The sequence below is a fragment of the Saccopteryx bilineata genome, chromosome 1, assembly GCF_036850765.1.
Source record: "Saccopteryx bilineata isolate mSacBil1 chromosome 1, mSacBil1_pri_phased_curated, whole genome shotgun sequence".
NCBI classification, from domain to species: domain Eukaryota; kingdom Metazoa; phylum Chordata; class Mammalia; order Chiroptera; family Emballonuridae; genus Saccopteryx; species Saccopteryx bilineata.
This window is the reverse complement of record NC_089490.1, coordinates 311,681,170-311,699,656: the sequence shown is the minus strand read 5'-3', so window position 1 is coordinate 311,699,656 and position 18,487 is coordinate 311,681,170. Positions and strand designations below refer to the sequence as shown.

The 18,487-nt window shown below is 39.1% G+C and overlaps 1 protein-coding gene across 2 annotated transcripts in view; it reads left to right on the top strand.

Moving 5' to 3' along the window:
- The window catches only part of ATM (ATM serine/threonine kinase), a 161,117-nt gene that overhangs the window by 124,610 nt on the left and 18,020 nt on the right, over positions 1 to 18,487 (top strand). For both annotated transcript variants that reach the window (XM_066247402.1, XM_066247412.1), the window contains exon 56: positions 1,193 to 1,309. In XM_066247402.1, the coding sequence (XP_066103499.1) occupies positions 1,193 to 1,309 (117 nt within the window). The remainder of the gene's footprint in view (positions 1 to 1,192; positions 1,310 to 18,487) is intronic.

Sequence of the window (18,487 nt, the reverse complement as noted above, 5' to 3'; positions counted from 1 at the left end):
TGCCATGAGAGACAAATGGAACCAGTGGATGAAGTTTTCTGGGGACAGTTTGACACTAGCAGAAAGAAACTAACTATAGGAGAAGTTTGTACCTGGGTGAAAAGATCCTGGGATAATATCAAGATTAAGATCATTGTCAAGTCATTTAAGAAGTATGGCATTTCAAATATCATAGATGGAACTGAGGATGAGGCAATATATGAAGACAGTGATTCATCATCAGACACAGATGAGGACAAGCTAATGGATGGGAGTTTTGATAGTGCTGAGGAGTTGTATGAATTTTATGATGAATAAAACTTGAGTTCAATAACTTTATGTAATACATTTTTTTTTCAAATTTCAGGCCCCAAAATTAAGATGTGTCTTATACATGGAGAAACAATGGTATTCTCTGTAGGAGCATAATGTTTTTCTCCATTCTTTATGTCACTGAAAGATCATTATTGATTATAACGAAGTAAAGGAATACTTTTAACATGTACAGACATGATGAGGTTAACAATCAACTTGCTTGTTATAGAAAAGATAGTTTAGGGGTTATTGCTTTATTTTTTTGATTCATTCAAGTTGAAGGTGCTTGCTTCAAAATCCTGAGTCTGGCAGTATGCTGAGTGCTATCAGATGTACCAGAAAGGAAGAGTATTCCTCCCTTCCTCTGCTCAGAAGCTCTTGGACCTTGCTGAAGACTAGTGCCGAGAGCAGTGCTTCCCCACCCAGGGGGAAGACTTCCAGTTAGTCCAATTACAAAACCAGCTAGGGGAAACCTTTTTTATTTATTTTTTAAGTGAGAGGAGGGGAGAAACAAGAGACAGACTCCTACATGCACCAACTGGTGATCCACCAGGCAACCCTGGGGAGAGAGAGGAGGAAGAGGGGTGGAGAAGCAGGTGGTCATCTCCTCTGTGTGCCCTGAGAGGAAACTGAACCTGGGACATCCACATGCCGGCCGAGGCTCTATCATTGAACCACCCGGCTAGGGCAAAATTTCTTTTCTCTAAATTGCTTACACCCAGTGTTACAGTTTATTCTAAATGAAAGGAAAGCCATAGGTCTTAATTATGTAAGTTAAGAGGAGCAGTGATGCTCAGACTGACTTCTGAGTGCCCTTTAACTGTCCTCAGATGACTCTTGGCATAGTTTTATAGTAAAGAAAATTAACTTAGTTATGTGTATTTTGATTATTCTGAAGGGCCGTGATGACCTGAGACAAGATGCTGTCATGCAGCAGGTTTTCCAGATGTGTAACACATTACTGCAGAGAAACACTGAGACCAGGAAGAGGAAATTGACCATCTGCACATATAAGGTAACTAGTTTATGCTTCTGCTTCACGAGAGCATGTGAATGACGATATTATTCAGACCAGTGGTCAGCAGATGTGTTCTGTGAGCTACAAAAGGTCTCTGTCACATATTCTTTATATTTTCTTCACAACCCTTTTCATCTTAAACCACATTCTTAGCTCACAGCCCTACAAAGTATTCTAGGGCTGAGTTTGATCCAAAAGCCACAGTTTGCCAACCTCTGATTTAGCCACATTCTTTTTCTATTCTTTTTTTTAAAGAATTCATTAATGTTAGCTGCAGTTAGATGTTTCTTGTAGTCAGCTATTTTTTCCTTATCTTTAATGATTTGACATTTCTAGTAAACGTACTCTTAAGAAGAAAAGTGATATTCAGAAGAAAATAGTGGTTCAGTGAAGAGTATATAACATAAAATAGGTTTTTTTAAAATTTAGATTTGTTCATTTTTGACTAGGTAATAAGTTTGCAGGATTCACAAATCCAATGATAGAAAAAGGAGTTAAAAGAGAAGCCCTCTCATCCTTAATCCTGTCAACTTCATTCCCCTCTCGCCCACTCCATCTTACCCCTATAAGTACCATTTTCATTTGTTTATAGCATTATGCAAACAGAATAGATGGAAATAGTTTCCTATTTCGCCATTTTCTTAGAGGAAAGAAAACATGTCTTCTTTAAATTTAACAGTGTATTATAGAAATCTTTCACAGCTTTTAAGAGCTGAATTTTGTGTATTACATGGTTATTATAAAAGCCTTTGTTGTAAAAAGTGGGCATTTGTGTTGTTAGTAGTCTTTTGCTTTTGCAAAAAACACTATGCTGCAGCAAATAACTTTGAATATGTAATATTTCATACATGTGCAAGTCGGTTTGTGGTGTAGACTTCCAGAAGTTGCACTGATGGGTCAGAGCATAAGTGCACCTGAAACTGGAAAAGTGTGTTTGTGCTGCTTGTAACCACTAAGCCAAATTAGAGACAAAGATTGAATCTCTGGGCGCTTTATTCAGATGGTTGGCGATCTGAGAGGGTGGGGGTTCTGTACGCAAAAACCATCAGAACACCTTGTCTCAGCCACTCTTTTTATAAGGGGAAGAAAGGGATAGCTGAGGGGTTTGAAATTTAGAAAGAAGTTAATTAGATAACAAGTGCTGTCCAGGGAGTATTCTAGCATTTTTTTCATCTACTGACCAATACTTCTTTATCTGTGTCCTTGTCAGCAGGAAGTCCCATCCTTGAAGCATCAGGGCTTAGGTACTATTTTGTTTGTGAATCTCCTGGGCCTGGGCCTCAAAGGTGGATTGCTCTAGCAGCCTCATCAAGTTATATATCCAGCTCCTAGAAGGAAACTTTTTACACGCATTAATCATTAATCCTATTAATTATAACTAAAAGCTACTACAGTGTGTCTGTAAAGTCATGGTACACTTTTGACCGGTCACATGAAAGCAACAAAAGAAAATAGAAATGTGAAATCTGACCAAATAAAAGGAAAACTCTCCCAGTTTCCTACCTATTCAGTGTAACTCGATGTGGGCTCATGCACAGATTTTTTTTTTTTTTTTTTTTTTTTTTAATTTTTCTGAAGCTGGAAACAGGGAGAGACAGTCAGACAGACTCCCGCATGCGCCCGACCGGGATCCACCCGGCACGCCCACCAGGGGCGACGCTCTGCCCACCAGGGGGCGATGCTCTGCCTATCCTGGGCGTCGCCATGTTGCGACCAGAGCCACTCTAGCGCCTGGGGCAGAGGCCACAGAGCCATCCCCAGCGCCCGGGCCATCTTTGCTCCAATGGAGCCTTGGCTGCGGGAGGGGAAGAGAGAGACAGAGAGGAAAGCGCGGCGGAGGGGTGGAGAAGCAAATGGGCGCTTCTCCTGTGTGCCCTGGCCGGGAATCGAACCCGGGTACTCCGCACGCTAGGCCGACGCTCTACCGCTGAGCCAACCAGCCAGGGCTCATGCACAGATTTTTTAGGGCTCCTTAGGTAGCTATCCCATATAGCCTCTACAGACTCGTCACTGACTGATGGCCTACCAGAACGGGGTTTCTCCACCAAACTGCTGGTTTCCTTCAACTGCTTATCCCACCGAGTAATGTTATTCCTATGTGGTAGTGCTTTGTTATGAACGCGCCGATATTCACATTGCACTTTGGTCACGGATTCGAATTTAGCGAGCCACAGAACACACTGAACTTTCCTCTGTACCGTCCACATCTCGACTGGCATGGCCGTGGGCCGCTCCGCTGTATACACAATGTTACGTCATCATCTGCGCATGTGCACATGCTGCCACATCATCCTACAGAAACTGGGAGGTTTTTCCTTTTATTTGGTGCAGATTTCACATTTCTATTGTCTTTTGTTGCTTTCCTGTGACCAGTCAAAAGTGCACCATGACTTTACGGACACACTGTATTATTAAAGCTAAATTTCTAACTTTTAAAAAAATTTTAATTTATTGTGTTTACATAGATTCAAGTGTCCCCAAAAATACATCCCCCTAACCCCGGTGTTTCCCTCAACATCGTCCTTGCCCCCCTTCCCCAAAATGCCCTCCCCCCTTCCCTCTAGGATTTGCTTTCCTGCTCACTATAATGCTGTATTATGTATATACAATTTCACTAATCTCTTTCCCTTCTCTGATCCCATCCTCTCATCCCGTTTCCCTCTGTCCGCTTTCCCTCTGGTCCCTTTGATCCTGCCTCTGCCGCTATTCCATTCTTCAGTTCACATTGTTTGTTGGATTCCTCAAATGAGTGAAGTTATATGATATTTTTCTTTCTCTGCCTGGCTTATTTCACTTAGCATAATAGTCTCCAGGTCCATCCATGCTGTCGCAAAAGTTAAGGTTTCCTTCTTTTTCACAGTTGTGTAGTATTCCACTGTGTGTGTGTGTGTGTGTGTGTGTGTACCACTGCTTTTTTTTTTTAATAAATTTTTATTAATGTTAATGGGGTGACATCAATAAATCAGGGTACATATATTCAGAGAAAACATGTCCAGGTTATCTTGTCATTCAGTTATGTTGCATACCCATCACCCAAAGTCAGATTGTCCTCCGTCACCTTCTATCTAGTTTCTTTGTGCCCCTCCCCGTGCCCCCTCCCCTCTCCCTCCTTCCCTCCCACATCCCCCTTCTCCCCACCCCCGGTAACCACCACACTCTTGTCCATGTCTCTTAGTCTCGTTTTTATGTCCCACCAATGTATGGAATCATGTAGTTCTTGGTTTTTTTTGATTTACTTATTTAACTCCATATAATGTTATCAAGATCCCACCATTTTGTTGTAAACGATCCGATCTCATCATTTCTTATGGCTAAGTTGTATTCCATAGTGTATATGTGCCACATCTTCTTTATCCAGTCTTCTGTTGAAGGGCTTTTTGGTTGTTTCCATGTCTTGGCCACTGTGAACAATGCTGCAATGAACATGGGACTACATGTGTCTTTACGTATCAATGTTTCTGAGTTTTTGGGGTATATACCCAGTAGAGGGATTGCTGGGTCATAAGGTAATTCTATTTTCAGTTTTTTGAGGAACCACCATACTTTCTTCCATAATGGTTGTACTACTTTACATTCCCACCAACGGTGAATGAGGGTTCCTTTTTCTCCGCAGCCTCTCCAACATTTGCTATTACCTGTCTTGTTGATAATAGCTAATCTAACAGGTGTGAGGTGGTATCTCATTGTAGTTTTGATTTGCATTTCTCTAATAACTAATGAAGATGAACATCTTTTCATATATCTGTTGGCCATTTGTATTTCTTCCTGGGAGAAGTGTCTGTTCATGTCCTCTTCCCATTTTTTTATTGGATTGTTTGTTTGTTGTTGAGTTTTATGAGTTCTTTGTAAATTTTGGATATTAGGCCCTTATCTGAGCTTTTGTTTGAAAATATCATTTCCCATTTAGTTGGCTGTCTGTTTATTTTGTTGTCAGTTTCTCTTGCTGAGCAAAAACTTTTTAGTCTGATGTAATCCCATTCATTTATCTTTGCCTTCACTTCTCTTGCCTTTGGAGTCAAGTTCATAAAATGTTCTTTAAAACCCAGGTCCATGAGTTTAGTACCTATGTCTTCTTCTATGTAATTTATTGTTTCAGGTCTTATATTTAGGTCTTTGATCCATTTTAAATTAATTTTAGTACAAGGGGACAAACTGTAGTCGAGTTTCATTCTTTTGCATGTGGTTTTCCAGTTTTCCCAGCACCATTTGTTGAAGAGGCTTTCTTTTCTCCATTGTGTGTTGTTGGCCCCTTTATCAAAAATTATTTGACCATATATATGTGGTTTTATTTCTGGACTTTCTATTCTGTTCCATTGGTCTGAGTGTCTATTTTTCTGCCAATACCATGCTGTTTTGATTGTCGTGGCCCTATAATATAGTTTGAAGTCAGGTATTGTAATGCTCCCAGCTTCATTCTTTTTTCTTAGGATTGCTTTGGCTATTTGAGGTTTTTTATAGTTCCATATAAATCTGATGATCTTTTGTTCCATTTCTTTAAAGAGTGTCATAGGAATTTTGATGGGAATTGCGTTAAATTTGTAAATTACTTTGGGTAATATGGCTATCTTGATTATATTTATTCTTCCTATCAACGAACAGGGAATATTTTTCCATCTCATTGTATCTTTTCGATTTCCCTTAACAGTGCTTTGTAGTTTTTGTTATATAGGTCCTTTACATTCTTTGTTATGTTTATTCCTAGATATTTTTTTGTTGTTGCAATTGTGAAGGGGATTATTTTTTTGAGATTGTTTTCTAATATTTCATTGTTGGCATATAGAAAGGCTATGGACTTTTGTATGTTAATTTTGTATCCTGCGACCTTACTGTATTGGTTAATTGTTTCTAGTAATCTTTTTGTGGAGTCTTTGGGGTTTTCGATGTATAGGATCATATCATCTGCAAAAAGTGATACCTTTACTTCTTCTTTTTCAGTATGGATGCCTTTTATTTCTTTCTCTTGTCTGATTGCTCTGGCCAGAACTTCTAGCACCACGTTAAATAAGAGTGGAGAGAGTGGACAACCCTGTCTTGTTCCTGATTTAAGGTGGAAAGTCATCAGTTTTATGCCGTTTAATATGATGTTGGCTGATGGTTTATCATATATGGCCTTTATCATGTTGAGATATTCTCCTTCTATACCCATTTTGTTGAGTGTCTTAAACATAAAGTTGTGTTGTATTTTATCGAATGCCTTTTCTGCATCTATTGATAAGATCATGTGGTTTTTGTTCTTTGTTTTGTTGATACGGTGTATTACATTAACCATTTTATGTATGTTGAACCATCCTTGTTGTTCTGGGATGAATCCCACTTGATCATGATGTATTAGTTTTTTAATATGTTGTTATATTTGATTTGCCAGTATTTTGTTTAGTATTTCGGCATCTGTATTCATTAGAGATACTGGTCTATAGTTTTCTTTTTTTGTGCTGTCCTTGCCAGGTTTTGATATTAGGGTTATGTTGGCCTCATAAAATGTGTTTGGAAGTATTGCTTCTTCTTCAATTTTTTGGAAGACTTTGAGTAGAATAGGAACCAAGTCTTCTTTGAATGTTTGATAGAATTCACTAGTGTAACCGTCTGGGCCTGGACTTTTATTTTTGGGGAGGTTTTTAATAGTTTTTTCTATTTCCTCCCTGCTAATTGGTCTGTTTAGGCTTTCTGCTTCTTCTTGACTCAGTCTAGGAAGGTTGTATTGTTCTAAGAATTTATCCATTTCTTCTAGATTGTTGAATTTGGTGGCATGTAGTTTTTCGTAGTATTCTACAATAATTCTTTGTATATCTATGATGTCTGTGGAGATTTCTCCTCTTTCATTTTGGATTTTGTTTATATGAGTCCTTTCTCTTTTTTCCTTGGTGAGTCTTGCCAAGGGTTTGTCAATTTTGTTGATCTTTTCAGAGAACCAGCTCCTTGTTCTATTAATTTTTTTTTTTATTTCTGCTCTGATTTTTATTATTTCCTTTTTTCGGCTGCTTTTGGGTTGTCTTTGTTCTTCTTTTTCTAGTTAATTAAGGTATGAAGTTAAGTGGTTCACTTGGGCTCTCTCTTGTTTGTTCATATAGGCCTGAAGTGATATGAACTTCCCTCTTATTACTGCTTTTGCTGCATCCCAGAGATTCTGATATGTCGTATTGTCATTTTCATTTGTCTGTATATATCTTTTGATCTCTGCACTATTTCTTCTTTGACCCATTCATTTTTTAGAAGTATGTTGTTTAGTTTCCACATTTTTGTGGGGTTTTTTCCCTCTTTTTTGCAGTTGAATTCTAGTTTCAAGGCTTTATGATCAGAAAATATGCTTGGTATAATTTCAGTTTTTCTGAATTTGCTGATGTTATTTTTGTGGCCCAACATATGGTCATTTATTGAGAATGTTCCGTGTACACTAGAGAAAAATGTATTCTCTGTTGCTTTGGGATGAAGTGTCCTGTAGATGTTTATCATATCCAGGTGCTCTAGTGTTTTGTTTAAGGCCAGTAGATCTGTATTGATTCTCTGTTTGGATGAACGGTCTAGAGCTGTCAGTGGTGTATTGAGGTCTCCAAGTATGATTGTGTATTTGTCAGTTTTTGTTTTTAGGTCAATAAGTAGCTGTCTTAGATATTTTGGTGGTCCTTGGTTTGGTGCATATATATTAAAGATTGTTATGTCTTCTTGATTTAGTGTCCCCTTAATCATTATGAAATGACCATTTTTGTCTGTGAGTACTTTTTCTGTCTTGTAGTCAGCAGTATTAGATATGAGTATTGCTACACCTGCTTTTTTTTGGATGTTATTTGCTTGGAGTATTGTTTTCCAGCCTTTCACTTTGAATTTGTTTTTATCCTTGTTGCTTAGATGTGTTTCTTACAGGCAGCATACAGTTGGATTTTCTTTTTTAATCCATTCTGCTACTCTGTGTCTTTTTATTGGTGAGTTTAATCCATTTACATTTAGTGTAATTATCGACACTTATGGGTTCCCTATTGCCATTTTATAAATTGCTTTCTGTTAGTTTTGTTTCTTGATTCTTCTATTTTGTTCTTCTGTCATTTGTTTTTGTTTGTTTGTATTCTGTACTTTTTTCCTCTGTTGCTACCTTTTTTAAGTCGTGTGCTTCTGTGGTGGTTTTTTCAAGGGTGGTTACCATTAAGTAATGAAAAGGGTACCTACCATTTCATTGTAGTACCCTATCTTATGAGTGTTTCTGCACTTCATCATCCTTTGCTACTGTTTATCTCCGTCCTCTCCCCCCTTTTTTTTTCCTTTGGTTGTCACAGTTTAAATTTGGTTTTATTGTGTTCTTGGTGGAGCTTTTACTTGTGGTTTGGTTTTGTTTTGTTCTTTGAATCTGGTTGGAAAACCCCCTTTACTATTTCCTGGAGTGGGGGTTTTCTGATGATAAATTCCCTCATCTTTTCTGTATTTGTGAATGTTTTTATTTCTTTTTTGTACTTGAAGGATAGCTTTGATGGGTATAGTATTCTTGGCTGAAAGTTTCTCTTTCAGGGCTTTAAATATTGGGGTCCACTCTCTTCTAGCTTGTAGAGTTTCTGCTGAAAAATCTGATGATAATCTAATAGGCCTTCCTTTATATGTTGTATTCTTTCTTTCCCTGTCTGCCTTGAGAATTTTTTCTTTGTCATTGATTTGTGCCATTTTTATTATGTTGTGCCTTTGAGTAGGTTTGTTAGGGTTAAGAAAACTCGGTGTTCTGTTTGCTTCTTGAATTTGAGGCTTTAGTTCTTTCCACAGGCTTGGGAAATTCTCGTCTATTATTTGTTTGAATATATTCTCCATTCCATTTTCTCTCTCTTCTCTCTCTGATATACCTATTATTCTTATGTTATTCTTTTTGATGGAGTCAGGCAATTCCTGTAGGGCTTTCTTATTTTTTTTAATTTTTCAGTCTCTCTCTTCTTCTCTCTGTTGTGCCTGAAGTTGCTTGTCTTCTATGTCACTAATCCTACCTTCTATCTGGCCTGTTCTATTAGCTAAGCTTGTTACCTCGTTTTTCATTTCATGATTTGAGTTTTTCATCTCTGTTTGATTTGTTTTTATAGTTTCAGTTTCCTTGGTAATATATTCTTTCTGTTCGTTGCGTTGTTTTCTGAGCTCCCTAAATTGCCTGTGTTTTCTTGTATATCTTTGAGTATTTTTAGGATTTCTATTTTAAATACTCTGTCATTTAGCTCCGAAGTTTCCAATATATTAAATTTTTTCTCCATAGATTTTTCCACTTCTATCTGTTACTTCTCTATCTTTTGTATCTATGATATTCGATATCCTTTTTCTTAATGGCATCTGAGGGTGGTCTTGTTGATAGCACTCTTGTCTTGGATCACTGAACTGAGAGAGATCTTGTCAATTAGAGCCGCGTAGGACAGTTGGGAGGTGTGTAGCCTGTGGGTTAAGCTAATTTCAGTGATTGGATCTGCTGAATTGCTCCAGAAAGGACTGCAAGCTGCCCGCGTGCCCCTTTCCTGACGCTTGATTGCTAGCTTGAATGGCTGGGTGAGGCGCCCCACCCACCTAGAGAAGCTCAGGCGTAGGGAAGTTCTCTTTGGCGCACTCCCTGCGTGCCATTGGCAGCTGCTGCTCATGGCACGGGCGGTTGCTCATTGCACGCCCGCGGAGGGGGGTGGTCGGGGGCCGGCTTGCTCACGTGGGCTGATTCAGCACAGGCACAGTCTTTCCTCGGCTTGAATGAACGTCCGTGCTGCAACCTAGCTTTCTCCACACCCTTAGCCCCCCCCCCACTCTCAGTTCCAAGTGAAAGCAGCCTTTGCTCAGGTTAGTGAGGAAGGCAGAGTGTTTCTTTGTCCGACTTATTTCCTTCAGGGTTGATTATATATTTAGTCAATTTTTTGCTGGATCCTACCTTAGCCTTCAGTGTGTGAAATTCGATATGCTCCAAGGATAGATTTTTCTGTCTCTGGTTGATGAACCTGTTGAAATTTTGGGGAGATTTGTCGGTCGCTATCCTCATGGCGCCATTTCTCTGATGTCACTTCCATAACACTGCTTTTTAATCCACTTGTCCACTGATGGACACTTCGGCTGTTTCCAGATCTTGGCTGTTGTAAACAATACTGCAATAAACATGGGGGTGCATTTCTTCTTTTGAATCATTGATTTGGTACTCTTAGGATATATTCCTAAAAGTAGGATGGCTGGGTCAAAAGGCAGTTCCAGTCTGCATTCCAACTAGCAGTGCAGGAGGGTTCCTTTTTCTCCACATCCTTGCCAGCACTTATTCTGTGTTGTTTTGTTGATGAACACCATTCTGACTGGTGTGAGGTGATCTCTCATTGTGCTTTCAATTTGCATTTCTCTAATGATTAGTGATGTTGAACGTTTTTTCATCTGCCTATTGGCCATCTGTATGTCCTCTTTGGAGAAGTGTCTATTCACTTCTTTTTCCCATTTTTTGATTGGATTGTTTGTCTTCCTCGTGTTGAGTTTTACAAGTTCTTTATAAATTTTAATTATTAACCCCTTATCAGATGTATTGTTGAATATGTTCTTCCATTTTGTGGTTTGTCTTTTTATTTTGTTCATATTCTCTTTAGGTGTGCAAAAGCGTTTTATTTTGATATAGTTCCATTTGTTCATCTTGTCCTTTATTTCACTTGCCCATGGAGATAAATCAGCAAATATATTGCTGTGAGAGATATTGGAGAGTTTACTGCCTATGTTTTCTTCTAAGACGTTTATGATTTCATGACTTACACTTAAGTCTTTTATCTATTTTGAGTTTATTTTTGTGAATGGTGTAAGTAGGTGGTCTAGTTTCATTTTTTTTATAGGTATCTGTCCAATTTTCCCAACACCATTTGTTAAACAGACTGTTTTTACTCCATTGTATGCTCTTTCCTCCTTTGTCAAATATCAGTTGTCCATAAAGATGTGGGTTAATTTCTGGGTGCTCTATTCTGTTCCTTTGATCTATATGCCTGTTCTTATGCCAGTACCAAGCTGTTTTGAGTACAATGGCCTTGTAGTATAACTTGATACCAGGAAGTGTGATACCTCCCACTTTATTCTTTTTCAAGATTGCTGAGGCTATTTGTGTTCTTTTTTGGTTCCATATAAATTTTTGGAATATGTATTCTATAACTTTGAAGCATGACATTGGTGTTTTAATAGGAATTGCATTGAATTTATAAATTGCTTTGGGTAATATAGACATTTTAATGATGTTTATTCTTTCTATCCATGAACACATTATATGTTCTATTTGTTTCTATCTTCCTTGATTTCTTTTTTTTTTCTTCTTTTTTAGTATTTTTCCAAAGTGAGAAGCAGGGGGGAGACTCCTGCATGTGCCTGACTGGCATTCACTCAGTAATCCCACCAGGGGGCAATGCTCTTCCCATCTGGGGTGTTGCTCCACTGCAACAAGAGCCATTCTAGCGCCTGAGGCAGAAGCCATGGAGCCATCCTCAGCACCTGGGCCACTTTGCTCCAGTGGAGCTTTGAGTGCAGGAGGGGAAGAGAGAGATAGAGGGAGTAGAGGGGGAGGGGTGGAGAAGCAGATGGGTGCCTCTCCTTTGTGCCCTGGCCTGGAATCGAGCCCAGGACTTTCACATGCCAGGCTGCTGCTATACTGCTGAGCCAACCAGCCAGAGCCTTCCTTGATATCTTTTATCAATGTTTTATAATTTTCCAAGTACAAGTCTTTACCCTCCTTGGTTAAACTTACTCCTAGGTACTTTATTTTTTTTGTTGCAATAATGAAGGGGCTTGTTTTTTATATTTCTCTTTCAGAGAGTTCATTGTTGGTGTATAAAAATGCCTCTGATATCTGAATATTAATTTATATCCTGCCACCATGCTGAATTCATTTATCAGGTCCAGTAGTTTTTTGACTGAGACTTTAGGATTTTTTATGTACATTATCATATCAGAAAATAATGATAGTTTTACTTCTTTTTGTTTTTTTTGTTTTTTTTTTTTAATATTTTATTTATTTATTTATTTAAATTTTTTTATTTTATTCATTTTAGAGAGGAGACAGAGAGGGACAGAGAGAGACTGAGAAAGACAGAGACAGGGGGAGGAGCTGGAAGCATCAACTCCCATATGTGCCTTGACCAGGCAAGCCCAGGGTTTTGAACCAGCGACCTCAGCATTTCCAGGTCAATGCTTTATCCACTGCGCTACCACAGGTCAGGCCAGTTTTACTTCTTTTTTTCCAATTTGGATGCCTTTTATTTCTTCTTCTTGTCTGATTGCTGTGGCTAGGACTTCCAGAGCTATGTTGAATAAGAGTGGTGAAAGTGGGCACCCCTGCCTTGTTCCTGATCTTAAGGGGATTGCTTTTAATTTTTGCCCATTGAGTATGATGTTGGTGTGGGTTTGTCATAGATGGCTTTTATCATGTTGAGGTATGTTCCCTGTATTCCCACTTTGTTGAGAGTTTTAATCATAAATGGGTACTGGATTTTATCAAATGCTTTTTCTGCATCTATTGAAATTATCATGTGATTTCTCTCCTTTTGTTCATATGATGAATCACATTGATTGATTTATGAATATTGTACCAGCCTTGTCTCCCCAGAATAAATCCCACTTGATCATGATACATGATTTTTTTCATGTATTGCTGGATCCGGTTTGCTAATATATTGTTGAGAATTTTAGCATCTAAGTTCATCAGAGAAATTGGCCTATAATTTTCTTTCTTTGTATTGTCTTTGCCTTGTTTTGGAATGAGAATTATGTTCATATAAAAGGAGCTTGGAAGTCTTCCCTCCTCTTGAATTTTTTGAAATAGCTTGAGAAGGATAGGAGTTAGTTCTTTTTTGAATATTTGGTAGAATTTGCCTGTGAAGTCATCTGGCCCAGGACTTTTGTTTGTTGAGAGTTTTTTGATAACTGTTTCGATCTCATTTGTTGTAATCAGTCTGTTTAGGTTTTCTAATTCTTCCAGATTGATTTTTGGAAGATTGTATGTTTCAAGGAATTTGTCCATTTCACCCAGGTTGTCTAATTTTGGGGCGTACAGTTCTTCATAGTATTTTCTTACAATCCTTTGTATTTCTGCTGTGTCAATTGTTACTTCTCCCCTCTTATTTCTAATTTTATTTATTTTAGTCCTCCTTTTTTCTTGATGAGGCTGGTTAAAGGTTCATCAATCTTGTTTACCTTTTCAAAGAACCAGCTCTTGGTTTCATTGAACCTCTGTATTGTTTTTTTAGCCTCTGTCATTTATTTTCACTCTGACCTTTATTATTTCCTTTCTTCTACTACCTCTAGCCTTTACTTGCTGTTCTTTTTCTAGTTCTTTTAGATGCAGGGTTAGGTTGTTTATTTGAGCTTTTTCTAGCTTCTTAAGGTATGCCTATACTGCTTTGAACTTCCCTCTCAGGACTGCTTTCTCTGTGTCTCATACATTTTGAGTTGTTGTATGCTCATTGTCATTCGTTTCTAGGAATTTTTTTTTTTCATTTTTCTGAAGCTGGAAACATGGAGAGACAGTCAGACAGACTCCCGCATGCGCCCGACCGGGATCCACCCGGCACGCCCACCATGGGGCGACGCTCTGCCCACCAGGGGGCGATGCTCTGCCCATCCTGGGTGTCGCCATGTTGCAACCAGAGCCACTTTAGCGCCTGAGGCAGAGGCCACAGAGCCATCCCCAGCGCCCGGGCCATCTTTGCTCCAATGGAGCCTTGGCTGCGGGAGGGGAAGAGAGAGACAGAGAGGAAAGCGCGGCGGAGGGGTGGAGAAGCAAATGGTCGCTTCTCCTGTGTGCCCTGGCCGGGAATCGAACCCGGGTCCTCTGCACGCTAGGCCGACGCTCTACCGCTGAGCCAACCGGCCAGGGCTTCTAGGAATTTTTTAATTTCTTCTTTGATCTCATTGTTAACCCATTTGTTATTTAATAACATGCTATTTAGTTTCCATGTGTTTGAGTATTTTTCAGTTTTTCTGTTGTGGTTGATTTCTAGTTTTATGCCATTGTGATTAGAGAAAATGATTGATATGATTTCAGTCTTCTTAAATTTGTTGAGACTGCTTTTGTGCTCTTACATGTGGTCTATCCTAGAGAATGTACCATGAGCACTGGAAAAGAATGTATATTCTGCTGCTTTAGGTGAAAGGTTCTGAAGATACCTATTAAATTGAATTGATCTAGTGTGTCCTTTATTCCTGCTGTTTCTTTGTTAATTTTCTTTCTTGAGTATCTATCTAGTGATGTTAGTAGAGTATTGAAATCCCCTATTATATTATTGCTGTTGATCTCACTCTTTATATCTATCAAAGTCTGCTATATATATTTAGGTGCTCCTATATTAGGTGCCTAGTTATTTATAATGGTTATATCTTCCTTTTGGATTGTTCCCTTTATCATTATGTAGTGACCTTCTTTATCTCTTACTATAGCCTTTATTTTAAAGTCTATTTTGTCAGATACAAGTATTTCTGCCCCAGCTTTTTTTTTTTTCCATTTGCATGAAATATTTTTTTTCATCCCTTTACTTTCAGTCTATGTGTATCTTTTGTTTTGAAGTGTTTCTCTTGTAGACAGCATATGTATGGGTCCTGTTTTCTTATCCACGCAGCTACCCTTTGTCTTTTGATTGGAGTATTTAATTCATTTACATTTAAGGTTATTATTGATATGTAGTTGTTTATTACCATTTTATTCTTTTAATGTACATTTCTCTTTTTTTTTTTTTCATTTTTCCAAAGCTGGAAACGGCGAGGCAGTCAGACAGACTCCTGCATGCGCCCCACCGGGATTCACCCGGCATTTCCTCCAGGGCACGATGCTTTGCCCCTCTGGGGCGTTGCTCTGTTGCGTCCAGAGCCATTTTAGTGCCTGAGGCAGAGGCCATAGAGCCATCCCCAGTGCCCGGGCCATCTTTGCTCCAGTGGAGCCTCACTGTGGGAGGGGAAGAGGAAGACAGAGAGGAAGGAGAGAGGGAGGGGTGGAGAAGCAAATGGGCGCCTCTCCTGTGTGCCCTGGCCGGGAATCGAACCCGGGACTCCTACACGCCAGGCCGACGCTCTATCGCTGAGCCAACCGTCCATGACCCATTTCTCTTTTACTATATATTTTTTCCCTTTGTTCTGTTTATAACAGTCTCCTTAATATTTCTTGTGGCATTGGTTTGGTTGTAATGAATTGAGGTTTTTGTTTTTTTTTTGTCTGGGAAGCTTTTTATTTCTCCTTCAGTTTTAAAGGATAGCCTGGCTGGATAAAGAAGTCTTGGTTGTAGGTTCTTGTTATGCATTACTTTGAATATTTCTTGCCATTCCTTTCTGGCCTCAAGTGTTTCTGTTGGGAAGTCAGATGTCATTCTTATGGCAGCTTCTTTGTAAGTGATTGACTGCTTTTCTCTTGCAGATTTTAGTATTTTTTTATCTCTTAGCTTTGGTATTTTAATTATGATGTGTCTTGGTGTAGGTCTCTTTGGATTCCTTTTTAATGGGATTCTCTGTGCTGCTTCAACTTGTGTGACTTTTTCTTTCATCAATTTAGGAAAGTTTGTAGCTATGATTTCTTCAATCAGGTTCTCTATCCCTTGTTCATTCTCTTCTCCTTCAGGAACTCCTATTATGTGGATGTTGTTTCTCTTTATGTTGTCACAGTGCTCTCTTAGAGTTTCCTCAGACTTTTTAATCCTCTTCTTCTTTTTTTCCTGTTTTGCTTCTCTGCTTTCGCTTATCTTGTCCTTTAAATCACTCATTCGATCCTCTGCTTCATCCAGCCTGCTTTTAATTCTTTCTAGTGTAGTCTTCAGTTCTGACATTGTGTTTGTCATTTCTTTCTGATTCTTTTTTATGATTTCAGTGTCCTTTTTGATGCTTGTTATCTCTTTGTTTAAGTGCTCATTATGTCCATCTATTGTTGCTCCTAGATCCTTCAGCATTCTAACAATCATTTTTCTAAACTCTGCATCCGGTATCTTGGTTATTTCCATCCCAGTCAATTCTTTTTCTGGGGATTTCTCTTGTTGATTCATTTCAATTGCATTTTTCTGTCTTTCCATTTTGTCTCTGTTTTGACTGCTCCTTTAGATATGTTGTTTGTGTAGCTAGCTGAGTATAGGGTTGGTGTTGTCTGACTCCAGCTTTCAGTAATGTTGTTTCTAGATCTTTTTGGGTTGGCCTCAGCTGTTGTTTGTAATCTGCTGTGGGCTACTTGTCTGCTGCTACTTCTCTTTTTGCTCTTTATGTCAGTGTTTTCTATGCGTTAGCTGGGTCAGGTCTGAGGAGCCTTTCCTTAAGCTACCACTCTTAACTAGGGTTGTTAGATCCTGAGCTGATGTTCTCCATATCTGGCCACTGGATGTACCAGCCCTGGACCTCCCTGGCCTAAACCTGGTGCAGACCAGTGTTGGTCACTGCCTATGACTGATCCTAAACAGTGTTCTTGGAGCTACAGGCGATCTAGAATTTGTGGCTGCCTCTGCTGGGCCCTGATGCCATTGTAAATATGAGCTGCACTCCTAGGCTGACTTTTATCTACTCTTGGCCAGTGTGTGGTCTCTCTATTCCCGAGATGTGGTCTTTCTGCCAGTCCCCTCCTGCCGCCGCCTCCTCGGGCACTCGGGCACCGGCACTGCCTGGCATGCAGGCATGCAGGCTGCAGTTCGGGATGCCCCATGGGTGCGGGGGACTCCTTGCCTCACTGGGCTCCACCCCCACCACTGTGTGGGCCAGGTGCCGCAGCCACCACCGCATCCAGGCCCTCCTGCCCTTCTAGGGTACTCTAGCCCTTTCCACGTCTCCACCCTTTCTACCAGCTCAGTGTGGTTTCTTCGTTGATGCTTGGTTATATATAGATTCCTCTTAGTTTAGTCCAAAGTTGGTTTTTCAAGATGATTGTTCCTAAGTTAAGTTGTAATCAACTTTGGTTCTGGGAGGTGAGAGTTGTAACGTCTGCCTACTCCATCACCGTTTTCCCTCTGGTCTAAATTTCTAACTCTTGAGTTCCCATGTTATACCTGATTCTGGGCAGCACCAGAGAGGCCAAGGGAGGCCTCAACCCAATCAAGTTTTTTTGTCATAGAACAAGGAATTCGAGAGCATGACAGAAAGATTTGGCAAAGCACAGTAGTTTATCAAAGCAATTGGACACTCTCAGGAAATGAAAATGGTGGCCTGGGAGATGGAGATGCATCTGGGTGGTGTTATTAAACGTTACCTAGGGTGGTCCTCACCTTCTGGAGATGGTGCACTTTCTGCCAGTGCAGCTAGTCCTTGTTTCTTCTCTCCAAATAGTGACTTCTTTTTGGTCCTCTCAATTACAGGAAATTGGGGAGGATGGAAGCAGGGGAACAGGTGGTCAGTGAAGGTTGTGTCTCTCTTGTTCCAGCCAAGACAGAGAAGGGGAGGGGTAGAGCTTGAGATCTTTCTTCCCAGTTCTAACTTTCCTGCCTCACACCTATAAAGTGGTAGATATTACCAGATTACCAATTTGCGTTTCCTCCAGGAGCTTGCCTGAAAAGACAGTTCTCAAGTCACATTATTCTGTTATTTAACCATCTTTGACCATTACAGTTAATACTCATTTAGTATATTTACATTTTTTAAAAATAACACTAAACCCTCATTTTTAAGAGTCTGTTTTCCATAGTTGTGTCCTTTTTTTGGATTTCATTTCTATATCATATTTGCCCTTTATTCTGTTACTTTTGTAACAAGGCTTATTTATTTATTGTTTATGTTATTGTGAAGATATAAACAAATTAAGGAAGTATATGGATTATTTACTGTTTAGTAGAGCAGCAACCTTTCAGACACACTTAGGGAAGTAGTCCAATATCTGTTTCTTATACTCACAAAATTATACATACCAACAGGTGTTTATTTTCTCTATCAAGTTAACTTTGTATAACCTAGAACTATTTTAATCATTAACTAAGACTAGTTTTAAAATGTAATTGGAAAAGTTCCTCTCACAGTAATGAAAATTATTGACTACAAGAAAACATTATAAAAATATAACAATAGAGAGTAAAGAAAAACTAAGAGAAAGCTACCATATCTTAGATGGGAAGAAGACATTGAAAGATGTCAGCGCATATCAAATTAATGCGTGGACAGTGAAATTCCAATCAAGGTTTTTATAACTTGGAAAATGATTTAAAAGTTTATCTTAAAAGATATATTGGTGAGAATGACTAAAATGTCTTTGATAAAATAAGTGAGAGTAGACTTTAACCAGTTATA